This window comes from Pan troglodytes, chromosome 15 (assembly GCF_028858775.2).
Source record: "Pan troglodytes isolate AG18354 chromosome 15, NHGRI_mPanTro3-v2.0_pri, whole genome shotgun sequence".
Taxonomy (NCBI): domain Eukaryota; kingdom Metazoa; phylum Chordata; class Mammalia; order Primates; family Hominidae; genus Pan; species Pan troglodytes.
Genome location: NC_072413.2, coordinates 77807201 through 77820941, shown reverse-complemented (window position 1 = coordinate 77820941; position 13741 = coordinate 77807201). Strand labels below are relative to the sequence as shown.

The following is a 13741-nucleotide window of genomic DNA, read 5'->3' as shown; positions in this document are numbered from 1 at the left end:
TATTTAAGGTTAATTATGTGTCACACATATGTTAAGCATTTCACATGAATTATTTCATCCAATATTTCTCAAGAAACCTGCAAGATAAGTATAACAAAATTATAGGTGTGAAAGCTGAGCCTTAGCTAAGTAGTTTATCTTAAGTTACAGTACCAGATGAGCCATGGCATTTTGACTCTAGAACCCATGTAATCATTAAAAAAAAAACTCAGGTATCTTGAAATTCACTCTACTCATTTAATACATCTCCCAAGATCTGAGCATGCACTGCCTTTAGCTGTTGTTGTCTTATATGCCCTCACTCTCATGCAACCCTAACACTGCTCTTCTATCCTGGGCCCTACTCACGTGATCCTACCTGCTCTGTGGCTTGGTGTCTCTTGGAATTATTTGCTCTTCTACTTGGGCCATGTAACCACTTCAAAAAGGTTAGAATTGCTTCCCAATTCTGATTCCCTTGATACTTTGGAACTTTAACCTTTGCAATTCCCACTACTATACATTTGCTAGAAACAGAACCATATCTCCTCCAACGTTCATATGTTGAAGTCCCAACCCCAAACATGACTGTATTGGGAGGTAGTGTCTTTAGGAAGTAATTAAGGTCAAACAAAGTCATAATGGTAGGGCTTTAACCAATAGCACTGGTGGTCTTATAAGAAGAGGAAGAAAAAGAAATATCTCAGTGCATGAACAGAAGCAAGGCCCTGTGAGTACATAGTGAGAAGGTAGCTTATTATCTACAAGCCAGGAAGAGAGCCCTTCCCAGAAACTGAGCCCTAACAAACTTTGATCTGCAACTTCGTTTCTGGAACTGAGAAATACATTTCAGTTGTCTACCCAGCCTGTGGTATTTTGCCAGGGTAATCCCAGTAGACTAACACAACATCCTCTCATTTCCTGCCTTAGCTTCCACTTCAAATGCTTCTGGAAAAAGTAGAAAATGACTTGCTTCTCTAGAGACAGGTTTATGAAAGAGCTCTAAATTTGGAACCACAAGACTGGATTTTAAGTCATGACATTGCCATGTATTAGCTGTGTGACCTTGGAGAAGTCATTTAAGTTTTTCGGGTCTGTTTTCTTTGTAATAAACACAATTAGAAAAATACATGCCCTCACTATTTCAACAATAAAAGAAAAAATAGTAAAGATATAAAGTTGTATTATTAATGGCAGCTAACCCCTTACTGATATTTAGAGATCTTTTCATTAGCAGCCTTCCTACTGGTGTTGTCAGTGGACTGCTGCCATTAATCACTCATAGTCCCACTTGGGTATCTGACCTTGTCCTTTAATATATCCAGAACACTGAAGCCCTCTGACTACAGCTTTTGTAACCTCTGTAGCAGTATGTCAGTTTCTGATCCCATTCTCTCCAAGAAGATTGACTTATGCCTTTTTTCCCCCAGAATAACATCTCTATCAGGAAACTCGGTTGCTCCATAAGAGTAGATCAGTTATTACCTTTCATTTCAAATATGCTTAAGTCCTTTGTACTCGACAAAGGAGCCCTTGACCTTGAACTTCTCAAGCTATTCTCCCATTTCTCTCTTCCCGTTCATTGACATGATTTCAAAAACCTTCCTACTCATATCTTCCTCCAATGTGCTTTTTGCAGTCTGTCATCAATCCAAATTATGGTTTTGATCCTGCTTGCTCCCACTTTAAGGGTTTGCTTAGAATGATATACAGCCCTTATTTCTGCCTATCAGTTTTCCAAGGTTTACCAAAATGTCACCCCTTCTATGAAGCCTTCCCTTACATAATTTCTTCTAAGCTCCCAACTTAGTTTGTACTTTTTGATAGCTTATTTGCATTCACTATAGTACCATTTTTTGTTCATCTTTACTAGATGATAAGCTCCCAAGGCTCTCAATTTAATATCCCATAATCATTTAGTAAATGTTCAATAGACATTATCAAACTGATCTTAAACTATATAATCAAGATATTAGTTCAACTGGGACAAACACAGGGCTTGGATATTTTTTGGAGGAAGATCAAACTTCAATTTGAATATGAGCAAAGAGACACTGGACCTCTATAGACTTATACAAGAGACAAAAAGGCTTAAAATCCTTCTAGCCATTTTCTGCCTTCGTTGAAACAAAGTAACAATAGCCAATAGTAGACTAGCTTGCACATAAGTGTTCAATAAATGTTTCTTGAATTAAAGAAAAAGTGAATGCTTAAAGTAGTCCTAGAATTATATATTAAATAGTGAGATTTAGAAAGATTTCGGGAGGAGTGGCTCACACCTATAATCCCAGCATTTTGCGAGGCCAAGGTGGGTGGATCACTTGAAGTAAGGAGTTCGAGACCAGCCTTGCCAACGTGGTGAAACCCTTCCTTACTAAAAAAATAAAAAATAAATTAAAAAATGAGCTGGGTATGGTGGCCCATGCCTGTAGTCGCAGCTACTCAGGAGGCTGAGGCAGGAGAATCGTTTGAGGTTGAGAGGCAGAGGTTGCAGTGAGCCAAGATCATGCCACTGCACTGAAGGCTGCAAGACTCCATCTCAAAAAATGATGGGAGAACATCTAATATAGAACTTTGAAGACAGGAACAAAAAAAAACTTTGCATAATTTGACATCACTGAACCTGACTTTCCCCCCCCCCCCATTCCTAGCATAGTCGATAGTATAACCATTCCACTAATGTTATCTTGAAGGCACAGGCTTAACTAAATATATATTTTTAAAATTCTAACTCTTTGAAAACTGGTAACCAACATATGGATAAAGGACAGCTGTTCAGTTAAATCTATATTTCTAGATTACAGTGAAGAACAAAGGGTAGATGGATTATCCAATTGGCCAAGTAAGTGTGGGCTGAGAGAACGAGAAATATGAGACATTTCTGCTACAATGGGTGTATGAAACAAGTTGTAATCAGAAATTCTTGTAAGAAGCTGTTAAAATTGAAGCACTCATTTAAATTTTGGTTTTGGATTCTGTTTTTTAATTTTAAATTTTAATATGGTGGGAGGCTTGGAAAAAGACATCTAAGACTTTCTAGTGCTTATGGCACTATGTGAACATAGTTTTAAATACTGTTTAAAGCTTGTTGACTTATAGAGAATACGTAAAAGGTACGAAATGCCTTTAAAAAACATAGTATCCAAGCCGGGCGCGGTGGCTCACGCCTGTAATCCCAGCACTTTGGGAGGCCGAGGCGGGTGGATCACGACGTCAGGAGATCGAGACCATCCTGGCTAACACGGTGAAACCCCGTCTCTACGAAAAATACAAAAAGTTAGCTGGGCATGGTGGCGGGCGCCTGTAGTCCCAGCAACTCGGGAGGCTGAGGCAGGAGAATGGTGTGAACCCGGGAGGTGGAGCTTGCAGTGAGCCGAGATCGTGCCACTGCACTCCAGCCTGGGCGACAGAGCGAGACTCTGTCTCAAAAAAAAAAACAAAAACAAGCAAAAGAACAAAACAAAAAAAAACCATAGTATCCAATAATCTTTCCTAGAATACAATGTTTCTATCATCTTTTCAGAAAAATGTACTCCCTCCTGGTTATTCTATCATAGCAATCTAAAAAATAATGCCTCAAGTAACAGATGATAATTATCTCATAAATATGGCATTTTGATAATGTAATAATTAGTAACTGCTTAGAATATCTTCTATCACATGAAAGTGGTCTAGCTCTTACTCGGCTTTTAATAAGATATGACATAATTAGCTTCAGTGCGAGATTTTCTCAAATGTTAAGAAAATAAAAGTGCATCAGCATACGAGGTTTTGGGAAGAACATTTTATTGCTAAGCATATCCTTGAACGAAAATGCAAATATGAACTAAGAAAAGAAAAAAGAAAAAGCAGTAATGTCACAACATCATTAAATAAATTCCTTTAGGTTCTGCTAATAAAACAGGAATATGATAGAAGCTCACATAGAGAATGCACATGTTCCCATAAAATTGTCCAAATAGAAACTTACACTGAAAGTAATATAACGAATGTATTATTACTTAAATTGAAAAAAATGAAAGAAAGCAGGAAATCAATTCACAAGACCTCAAGACTCCAAGAACAGCAATCTTTTACAGACATCGAGATATAATCAACTTCGTATAGGCTGGGCCGTTTAGGTTATCTAAAATCGTGCTTTGATATCTCTTTATAATCCTGTCTTTTTTAATGATAACAAAAAAATTAAACTCTTAACACATTGAAATATTAGATAATGAGGAACACCTCTTTCCACACACATTAGTAAAGGCTACCATTTAGATTGCACTTTTTGCCCCATGTCGTTAAGATATTTTTTCAAAGTCAAATATTCATGCAACTTACAAAGACCAGCAAGAGTAGATTTCTAAATCTAAGCAGCTGATTGATTTTCATCTGTACAAAAGAAATTGTATATCTGACCCTCCAGAGGACACACTTCATTTTTGTGTGAATATTTGTCTTGCTTTGTCTCTTGCTTTTCGGATAGCTATGGCCATACAACCAGTTTATTGTTTTTCTGTACATTGTTTCCTCTTTACAAAAAGAAAAAGACAACCAGAATATAAACCAAACAGAAATAAACAGGAAAAAAACATTTCTTAAAGCAGTATGTACATAGGTGGCTAAGGAATTATACCAGCAAAAATGTAGTAAAATATGTAAACAAAATCTGAATTTTTTTTTAAATTCTCTTTGACACAGTTAACTGTGACAAAACTAAAATTCACACTTTCTTCACATTTTAAGGTTTGCTTTTTTGTTGTTTTGCTATTTTCTTTTAAAACAACATTCTCATTCCATTTCAAGACTTTAACAGATTTCCTGTGTCAGTCATCCCATCAAACATACCATGATAAATATATCTGTATATATATTTATTTATATATATATTATACTATTAAATTCCTTTTGTGTGTGTGTCACAGCAGCTTTATTCATTTATTTGTTTTTAAAAAAGATGGGTGAAGAGAGAAGTGAGCAAATGGAAGGACAGAGTTATCCATAAATGTCAGGCTACAAAATTAAACCACTATGAAAACCATTGTCACGTTCGGGGCGGGGAAAGAACTATGTGTTTTGTACTCTGGCATGACATGGTTGGCTTGTGTGACCTTTTGTGGTTCCATCACGAGTTGAACTCCCCTACTGTCTGGTTTGATAACAGACTTTAATATTGTCTTTTTTATTTGCATGCATTTCAGTCAGTCACAGATCCAGCCCACCTCCCCTTCCTCTTCCCTAGGAAAGGCTGTTTTAGTTTGTGGGGCTTTCCTCTTTAACACAATTTGGCTGGGTGAATGGACAGGAACAATATTGTTACGTAAAGCCAATAGCTCTGATAACACCAGCCCTAAACCCATCTGTTCCGGGTTTGGGTGGTAAATTCTGAAATTAGATCCTGGGGGACCAGCTTTTCGAATCAATTTATCATCCGTCACATGAATTTTGCTATGTGTTCAGCAAAGCATCTTATAGGAAACAAACAACAGATTCTAGAGACACCATAACCTGATATGTAGAGTGAACACCATGGTAGCTTTTGAGTTCATATGGCAATAGTCTCTCTCGCTTTTGTTTTGAGTTTTTTTCCTCTTCTGATGTCCAGTCATTATCAAAAAAAGAAACAAAAACCCAAAAGCCATTTTTCCCCTCAGATCATAAAGTTAGACGCACACTGGTCAGAACCAGATAAGGGTTGTGGGTTTTTTTTTTGTTTTTGTTTTTTGGTGTTTTTTTCTTTTTTAACTTTTTTCTTTTTTTGTTGTTGTAGTTTTGTTTTTTACATAATTAAACAGAAAAAACATGGTTACAGTCAAGCTTCACAAACATTACAGACTCACTTGGAGTTATGGAACAAGTAAGCCATGAAGTCTTCTACCTTTTAGTAAAAGGTCCTCCGGAGAAGGAAGTTTCCAGGCCTGCGGAAGTGGTGGAGCCACCGTCCGGCTCCAGAGCGCTAAGTGTGTGCTTTATGATACAGCAGGGCACAAAACCTTCTGTCTCCCAGCGACCGCTGGGACCTTGCCGCAGCCGTGGCTGAGCTTTAGAGAGAGATGCATCGCTGTGTGTGTGTGTCCTTTAAAAAAACGGTTTTCCCCACCAGAGTCGTGGTTATATACCCCATTTCATAGTTCCAGCAGTTCTGACATCTGTGAGATCTCACCGTCCAAAGATTCATAGGCGTGGATAGAAATAACTGTGAAAACTCGCGTGTGAGCAGTGTTCGCATGTTTACACGTAATACTCCCTGTCCTTGTTTTTCTGTTTCTTGTGGCCGCTCTTCGAGCTCTGCTGCTTCTCCTTCATGAGCGTGCCGTTGCTCTGGGCGGAGTTGCTGATGTAGTTCCGCGTCTCGTCCACTTGATAGGACCCCTCGTCCCTGTTCCTGTACTTGTACATGGCGTACAGGAGGATCAAGATGCAGAGGGCGGCAGCAGCCACAATGCCGACGACCATCCCTGTTGTGCTGCTCGACTCCCGGATCACCTCTGAGGCCCCCGGAACCCGTCTGATTCCCGGCTCCGTGGGGTTTGCTGTGGGCACATTACGGAACATGGGGGAAGTAATTAGTGGGCTCTTCAGTTTGGTGCTGTCTAGCTCATAGGCAGTGGGCAACGGAAGCAAGACTATATCAGGCTGGGGTTTGAGATCACGGTTATTCATTTTGCCAGCTGGCAATTTGGGCACCATCCCAGACGAGGAGGAAGCTGTGAAGCGGATCAGCTCAGGGGATAAAGATGTGGTAGTAGTCCTACTAGTTTCGGAGACTTTGTTAGGTCTAAAGTCCTTGGATTCCCACTTGGGCGCATGTGCTTTGTAGCCACCTTCGAAGATTGAAGTGGAAAGACTCTTATCTGTTACCAAGGAGAAGGTGGTGTAAAAATCTTCATCATCAGTAGGGGGCAGGTTAGAGTCAAAGGTTTCCCCTGAGCCATACCCAGATATCACCAAGCCATCATCATCACAACCATCGCTGCCTTGGTCCGACAAGCAAGGTAACCCCGCCTCAGAGGTCATGGACAGGGAATCTTTGGTGGTCTCAATAATGGTGAGGAGGGGGCGAAAGGTAGGGGGGAGTGTAATGGAAGGTGCACGAGTAGCAATAGGAGGGGTAGCTAAAGGGTCTTCTACAAGAAGAGGGATAACTAATTCACCTCCTGGGATGGAAAAGAAAAAGAAAAACAATTAGTATATTTGTAAACAACTCTCAACCAACGTCATTCACAGATTATGCCTCAGAAATTATAATAAAAAGATCTGGATCTTTTCTGGATGGAGTCTAATCATTCTAGGCAGATTTGGAGCCTTCTGTATGCCTCTTGCCACCCAAACCTGAAATCCCTAGATCAGGGGCTTAGATTTTTAAAAGATACTCTCAAGTAATTATTTAGATAGAATTCAGCTATATATGTTCTTTCCAGGATCTGCTTATGGGCTGATGACATTCAGTCAATGATACTGTTATAAATACTGGCTGGCTATCAAAATTGGCATGTGTGGGTACACGCACACATTGTGTGCTTAAGAATTTATTAACATGCGTTTAAGATTTCTTTATTGCCTTCTTGGGATTCTGCTCATTTGCTCCCAGGAGGATGAGAATGACCGATTCACCATCTTATTGAGACCAAGATCAAGAAACATAAAAGATTGTATCTTTTGTGTTTTCTTAAGTTACTTCCTTTTATTTCACACTTATTAATCACAGTCCTTGTTTACTATAAGCTGAGCAATAGGGATTTTTAAAAAGTTAAAAATATTCATCTAACAAATCCATTTTGACCATGCTTTTCCAGAAATCCCCCTGACTATTAAATGACAGCTTGCCTTGCATTAGTCTAATATTTGTATGCATTGCTTTCATGCTGTATGCAATATATGCTGAGCTGGAAGCTAGATTTTCAAAATACCCAGCCTAGATATCCATGACTTGAAACTGTTAGACTCAGAAATGTTGACTTAGCAAAGTGAGTTTTTTAAATTGGTGATTGCTAACTAGTGTGGCAAAAACATATCTGTTTACCCATAGACCCTCGTTATTGCACTTAGAATCATACAGACTAAGTTGGGAAAGAAAGCTCAGAATAGTTCATTAAATAACAGGGCCTTGCAGATCATGGGTACCACAAATATTCTGCAGTAGTGGTTGCTTACCCTACTGTAAGGCCAAGATTGCTATGCATCTATGTCAGCAGGATAACTGATCTCTCTTCAGTGTCTTTATAATGTTATTTTCCAAGCAAAGGAAGAATTTTAAGAAGTCACAGTCCATGTCTCTTTATTGAATATATTCCAGAAAAATGTATTCCCACTATCACTTAAAAAAATCCGCTTGCAGGGATGCTGCGAATGTTTCCCTGCCCCAGTTATTTAGAAGGTTGAGGTACTAATGTGACGTTATTGTTGAAGGCCTCTTTCTGAGCTGACCCATTGAGCTGTCAACTGGTACCACGTACATGTGTCTCTTACACTTGGTAATAACTTTGCTGTGATAGTATAATCAGTGTTTGAGTAGCTGTTAACAGATAAGACTGTAGCTGAGGTACCCACCTCATCAGTAACAAAGCCAGACAAGGAGGTGATTCAGTACCAGAGTTCTAGGGGACTCCAAGTGAATAAGCCTTGGAGCCTACACAGTCTTCCAGGGTTTTTCCTATGAAGATTGATTCACAAATTAAAACTCTCCTTTTGAATGCATAGGAAATGCTTCAAGATGCAACCTTTCCACACCTTGCATCCTGAAACCTTTCCCATGCATCCAAATTGTCCAGGTTTCAGGTGTGCTGAGAAGGGCTTCCTGAGAAGAAAGCTAATACCTACCTTCAAGCACTGAGAAAGGCCCATGTCAGAAGCCTTTATTCTCTCCCTGTTTAGCCAATAACAATTGTGTTCTGCAGAAAGAAACTGAGTTTCTGAGGGAACTGATAAAGCATATAATGTGTACCATTTAGAAGGGAAGGGACAACAGAATGTTGCAGTGTCATCTCTGGCCTATGTGATAATTTTACTATGAAATTAAAAAAAATACCTTTTTGAGATTCTCAAGATGATCTTATAGTATGTGCTCTAAACCTGAGCCTCTATTCTGGTGCTCAGAGTTTGAAACTATTGAGCAAAATGATCTGTGCAGATTTGCCAAAGATTCACACTTACTGTACTAGACCAGCAGACACGTATTTTTTTTTACATTGTGAACATATATAATTCATATGCCTTACAACTTATTTAATGCATAATTTACACACTTTTGCTAGTTTTTACAAATGGGATTTGGAGTGCAGTTCCCTAAAGGTAAGCCAGTCCTAAAACTAACTCTGAGAAAACTTTTTTATTATTCTTCTGCTAGGGAGTCCCAAGTGGTAGATTTAAGGTGATATATGAAAGAGGGCAAGGTTTGAGTAATAGGAGAGCAGTGATGAGAGAGAGGAAGTGAAGGCCCATGGACTCTGTCTAAAGCTTCCTTAAGGATTTCTCAGGCACAGTTTTACTTACCTTCAGAGGACAAGGCAGGATTTTTTTTTTTTTAACTTATCTGTAACACAGGTTTAACATGTGTGTTCTTTTCTGGCACAGACACCGAGTCATTTGTTCCTTATGGCAATGACAAATCTACCCCATGTAGAGTAAGCAAAGAGGAAACTAGGTTAAAGGACAAGGAATAACTGATATCTTAGGAGGCAAAGGCCTGGTACAAATAGTTTGAATATAAAGGCAAACTGTTGGGTAAGAGGCTAGTGTCCCTTTAAGTGGGATTAAGATCACCATCTTCATGATTACAGAGTGGCATTCATTTGCAATTTTAGTGTACCATCTGTGACACCCAACCAGAGTCTTAAATTTGCCTTTTTGTTTTTTCGGTTTGTTTTTCTCCTTTCAATACCAGCTAAAGTTTCCACAGTGTACTTGTTGTTTCAAAATCTACAAACTGTTCACTCTGCAGTTGAATTAGTTTACTTTACTTTGCTATCTCCCTCTCATTTAACACACTAATGCAAGTATCTTAGATTTAAAAAAAAAAAAAGAGTAACCACATTTTTTATAACTCTACAGTAAGAGGGTTCTGAAGCTTGTTAATTTATAACGAGCTTCTAAAAGCCTGGTGAGTCCCAAAGTGAAATGATAAGAGCTTATTTTAAAACTAAAATGATGGGTATGCCATTTCAGAGTTTAGGAAACAAAATCTTTCAGAACTACTGATCTCTAGTTTTCTTTGCCATTTTGTTATTAATCTCGGTAGCAGCGATAAAAATGATAAATGATACCCTCTGTTGGGAAAATCTGAGCCCAAATTATGCTGATTTTTAGACAACAAAGTGGTAGAAGCTTTCCTAACCCCTCTTTCCTGGCTTCTCAAGAAGTGGGAAGATTGCCTTTAGTTTAAAATGAAGTCAACTGCAGTACGCGGGGGTCCTTACGACAAATAGGAATTCTAATGAAAATAGGTAGAACATTTTAGATAACTGTAAACATGAAAAATGCCTGGGACAAGTGTATATGTTGGTGTAATTAATTTTAATATTAAATTCCATGTTTAAGATTGCAGATGATAATAGTGTCCTGGGGGGATCAAAGGCACACGTCATTTGAGAGGAGAAAGTGATGTATTTCTCCTACTATAAGATCATTAATAGAAATAACTTAGTTCGGCCAGGCATGGTGGCTCATGCCTGTAATCCCAGCACTTTGGGAGGCCGAGGCGGGCGGATCATGAGGTCAGGAGATCGAAACCATCCTGGCTAACACGGTGAAACCCCATCTCTACTAAAAATACAAAAAAATTAGCCAGGCATAGTGGCTGGCACCTGTAGTCCCAGCTACTGGGGAGGCTGAGGCAGGAGAATGGCGTGAACCTGGGAGGCAGAGCTTGCAGTGAGCCGAGATCACGCCACTGCGCTCCAGCCTGGGCGACAGAGCGAGACTCTGTCTCAAAAAACAAACAAACAAACAAAAAAGTAGTTTGGTGGGAAGCTATTCAAAGCTTCTTGTTTATTTTAATCAAAAATGACTACCCTGAGAAATGTTCTAGTAGCTGATAATATTTTCTTCACTTCCCAGAGACCATGAAGTCAGTGATCAACTATGTGTCCCATGCCTACAAAAGTATTCATGGAAGCAAATAACCCAAAGTCATAAAGGGTTATGAGCAGAGTAATACAAAACCTGTAATCCATCAAAATCCTAATTTCCTATGCTATCCCCAGAATTTTTCTTTAGTTTGGGATAAAAGCTATCTATATTCCTTAAAGTTAGCATTTTAAAATCAGGCATACATACCCCTTTTTGGCAGGATTGTGCTTTTCTTTAAACTAGAGAGATCATTAGAGATATAAAAGGTCTATTTTAGCCCTGAAGGCTTCCCGGCTTTTTTTGCTTTATGAGTGTATTTGTAGATACATAATTCATGCCTCTAGGGCTGATATCCAGCAAAAGGGGCTCACTGCCATCAAAAAAGACAGTGTATAAAAAATTTAATAGAATTCTTCTGAACTGTGAGAATGTTGTGGGTGATAGTGAATGTAGTGGGTTATCTTTGGGAAAAAAAAAAAAGAACAAAAAAACAAGCATGAAGTTTCAACACTTGCCTCTCTGGAGATATTTGGGTTTTGAGAGTTCACAAAAATACCAAAACAGTGATGCTGAACAGTGAGACTCTGGGACAGGACACCATGCTTGAATTCCTTGAATTCTTTTTATATATTTGGGTATTTCACCTCATCTCTTATTTGCATTATTCCAAATTTCTGCTTGAAAATTCACATAATAAGGGGAAATCATTATTTTCCCCCCAAGAATTAGTTTTTCAAAGATATTTAGCTCTTTGGTGACAGAGAAGTGTGTATTTGTAACACATAAATATCATAAAGCTTGTAACCATGAAATTGCTCTCTATCAACCTTCGGGAAAAAATAGTCATGGACAAACAGGGCAAGTACCTGGGGAGAAGACAGTAGAAAAACTCAAGTGTCTCAAAGAGGCTTAACTTGTATTTTAACAGGATGAGAATTTCTAGGTAGGGCATTCTCCCTCGCTTCCCCACCACCCTTCCACCCCAGCAAAGGGTTTGTCTGAAATAGGTTCGATTTGGAAAGGCTACAGATTATATTTTTCAACAATAAGATGAGCCACAGCCCCTTGATATCATTATGTATTACAAAACAGGAAATGTCAAGTGGAGTGTTTCATTTGCTTATTAAGAGCTTTGCTTCTGAAGTAACTCAGACTCTTAACATCGGAACTCTCTAGGAGTTCCTACTAGTGCTAGGAATTTGGTCAAATTTCTTAAACTCTGGAAAATGAGAATAATAAAATACCCTACCTCAAACCATCAATGCAAATATTAAAATAATGCATATTAAGTATTTTTTTATATGTTAGATGGTTTAACACAGTACCTACTGCTATTCAGAAATGCTAGTTACTAATGTTATTATTTCTACTAATGTATCTGAGCTATAAACACTTACATAATCACTTTCTTCTAACCCTTTTTTATTTAGTGGCTTCATGCTAAAGTAGAAGTATAATTATATATTGAGGCTATTTTAAATAATAGAATATAAGAAATAATTTATAATTCAAATAGCTTGTATTTTTTAAAAATAACCTTTTATTAAATTTACCTTTGAATATCTTTTTCATAGAAAGAAAATATTCTAATGCAACAAGATAAAACAACATCCCATTTAGGAACTTCTAAGTTTTAGACCTAAAATATTATCCAGCATGTCAAACAACACAAAATCGCATAAACTGAGGTAGAGAGAGCCCAAACATTAAGCTGCTGGCTTGGAAACACTCTTATCCACCATTCAGTTTGATATTTCTATAACAGTTCAAATAACACAAATATCTGTAAAGCAAAACAAGTAACTTCTTGATGAAAAAATTATATAGTGCTTCTTACCAACCTTATGTATGTTGAAGTACATAAGGCAGCATTGGTCCAAATAATCTTAAGGTGAAGGAATAGTCTTACCCTGTAGTTACACGATGATGGTACCCACCTGAAATATTTTCTATGTATAACTTTAGATATGAAAATCATCATGTTTTCTTGGTAGAATCTTAAGATCCCTGAAAGCTTACCTGATTAAATCCTTGAGAGAAATGAAAAAGGGAAAAGGAGAAGAGACAAAGGAAAGAGGGAGAGAGAGAATGTGTGTGTGCCTTCTGTGTGTGTGTCTGTGTTTTTGCCAGTTGTTAGTTCCATACACTGGAAGGCGTCAGTATCATAGAATAATACTCGAAACACCTGGGATTCTTGATATCTGCATTTTCAGTATAATTGATTTTGTAGCCTGAAGCAAAAGTGAGAGTATGATCCTGGATAACTAAACTCTACCATAGTCACTTGAGAGTACCTTATTTCCCCTTTGCTGAAGGAAAAGAACTAATTTCCTAAATGCTTTTTAAGGAATTTAAAAAAGATGCAAATACCACTGGTACTACTTGGAGCTAACTCAACTCATTTTCTTCTGGGGTACAGGCCTCCCACTGGCTGGAAACAATTTTAAGATACCAAATAGAGCCTACCAATACTTTCAAGGCTTTAAACACGGTGGTGAAAAAGTACAGGCAAAGAGGCCAGGCTTTCTTTGGGTGGTAAGAACAATGTATTAACCCCCTTCTACTGAGAGTAGAATTCACATTGATTATTAGAAGCAATTCAGCACAAAACATAACAGTGAAAATTCAGCAAATAGACACAAATGAAATAAAAAATATAGTCTTCAAAATTATATAGTAGAAAATAAAATCAACTTCATAGCCAAAGTAA

General features: G+C 38.1%; 1 protein-coding gene across 48 annotated transcripts in view; it reads right to left on the bottom strand.

Annotated features, from left to right (window-relative positions):
• NRXN3 (neurexin 3) overlaps positions 1-13741 on the bottom strand; it is a 1722001-nt gene that overhangs the window by 20728 nt on the left and 1687532 nt on the right. For 27 of the 48 annotated variants that reach the window (XR_010151247.1, XR_010151248.1, XM_063793819.1 and 24 more), the window contains one exon: positions 2940-7121. The exons of 3 other annotated variants lie outside the window; for them this stretch is intronic. Coding sequence is in view for 43 of the 45 variants with exons in the window: in XM_063793819.1 (XP_063649889.1) it covers positions 6196-7121 (926 nt within the window). In the remaining 2 variants the exon portion in view is untranslated. Of the gene's footprint in view, positions 1-2939; positions 7122-13741 lie in introns of those variants that run through there. 18 more of the 48 variants (XM_063793832.1, XM_063793833.1, XM_024348613.3 and 15 more) reach the window with 2 other exon arrangements.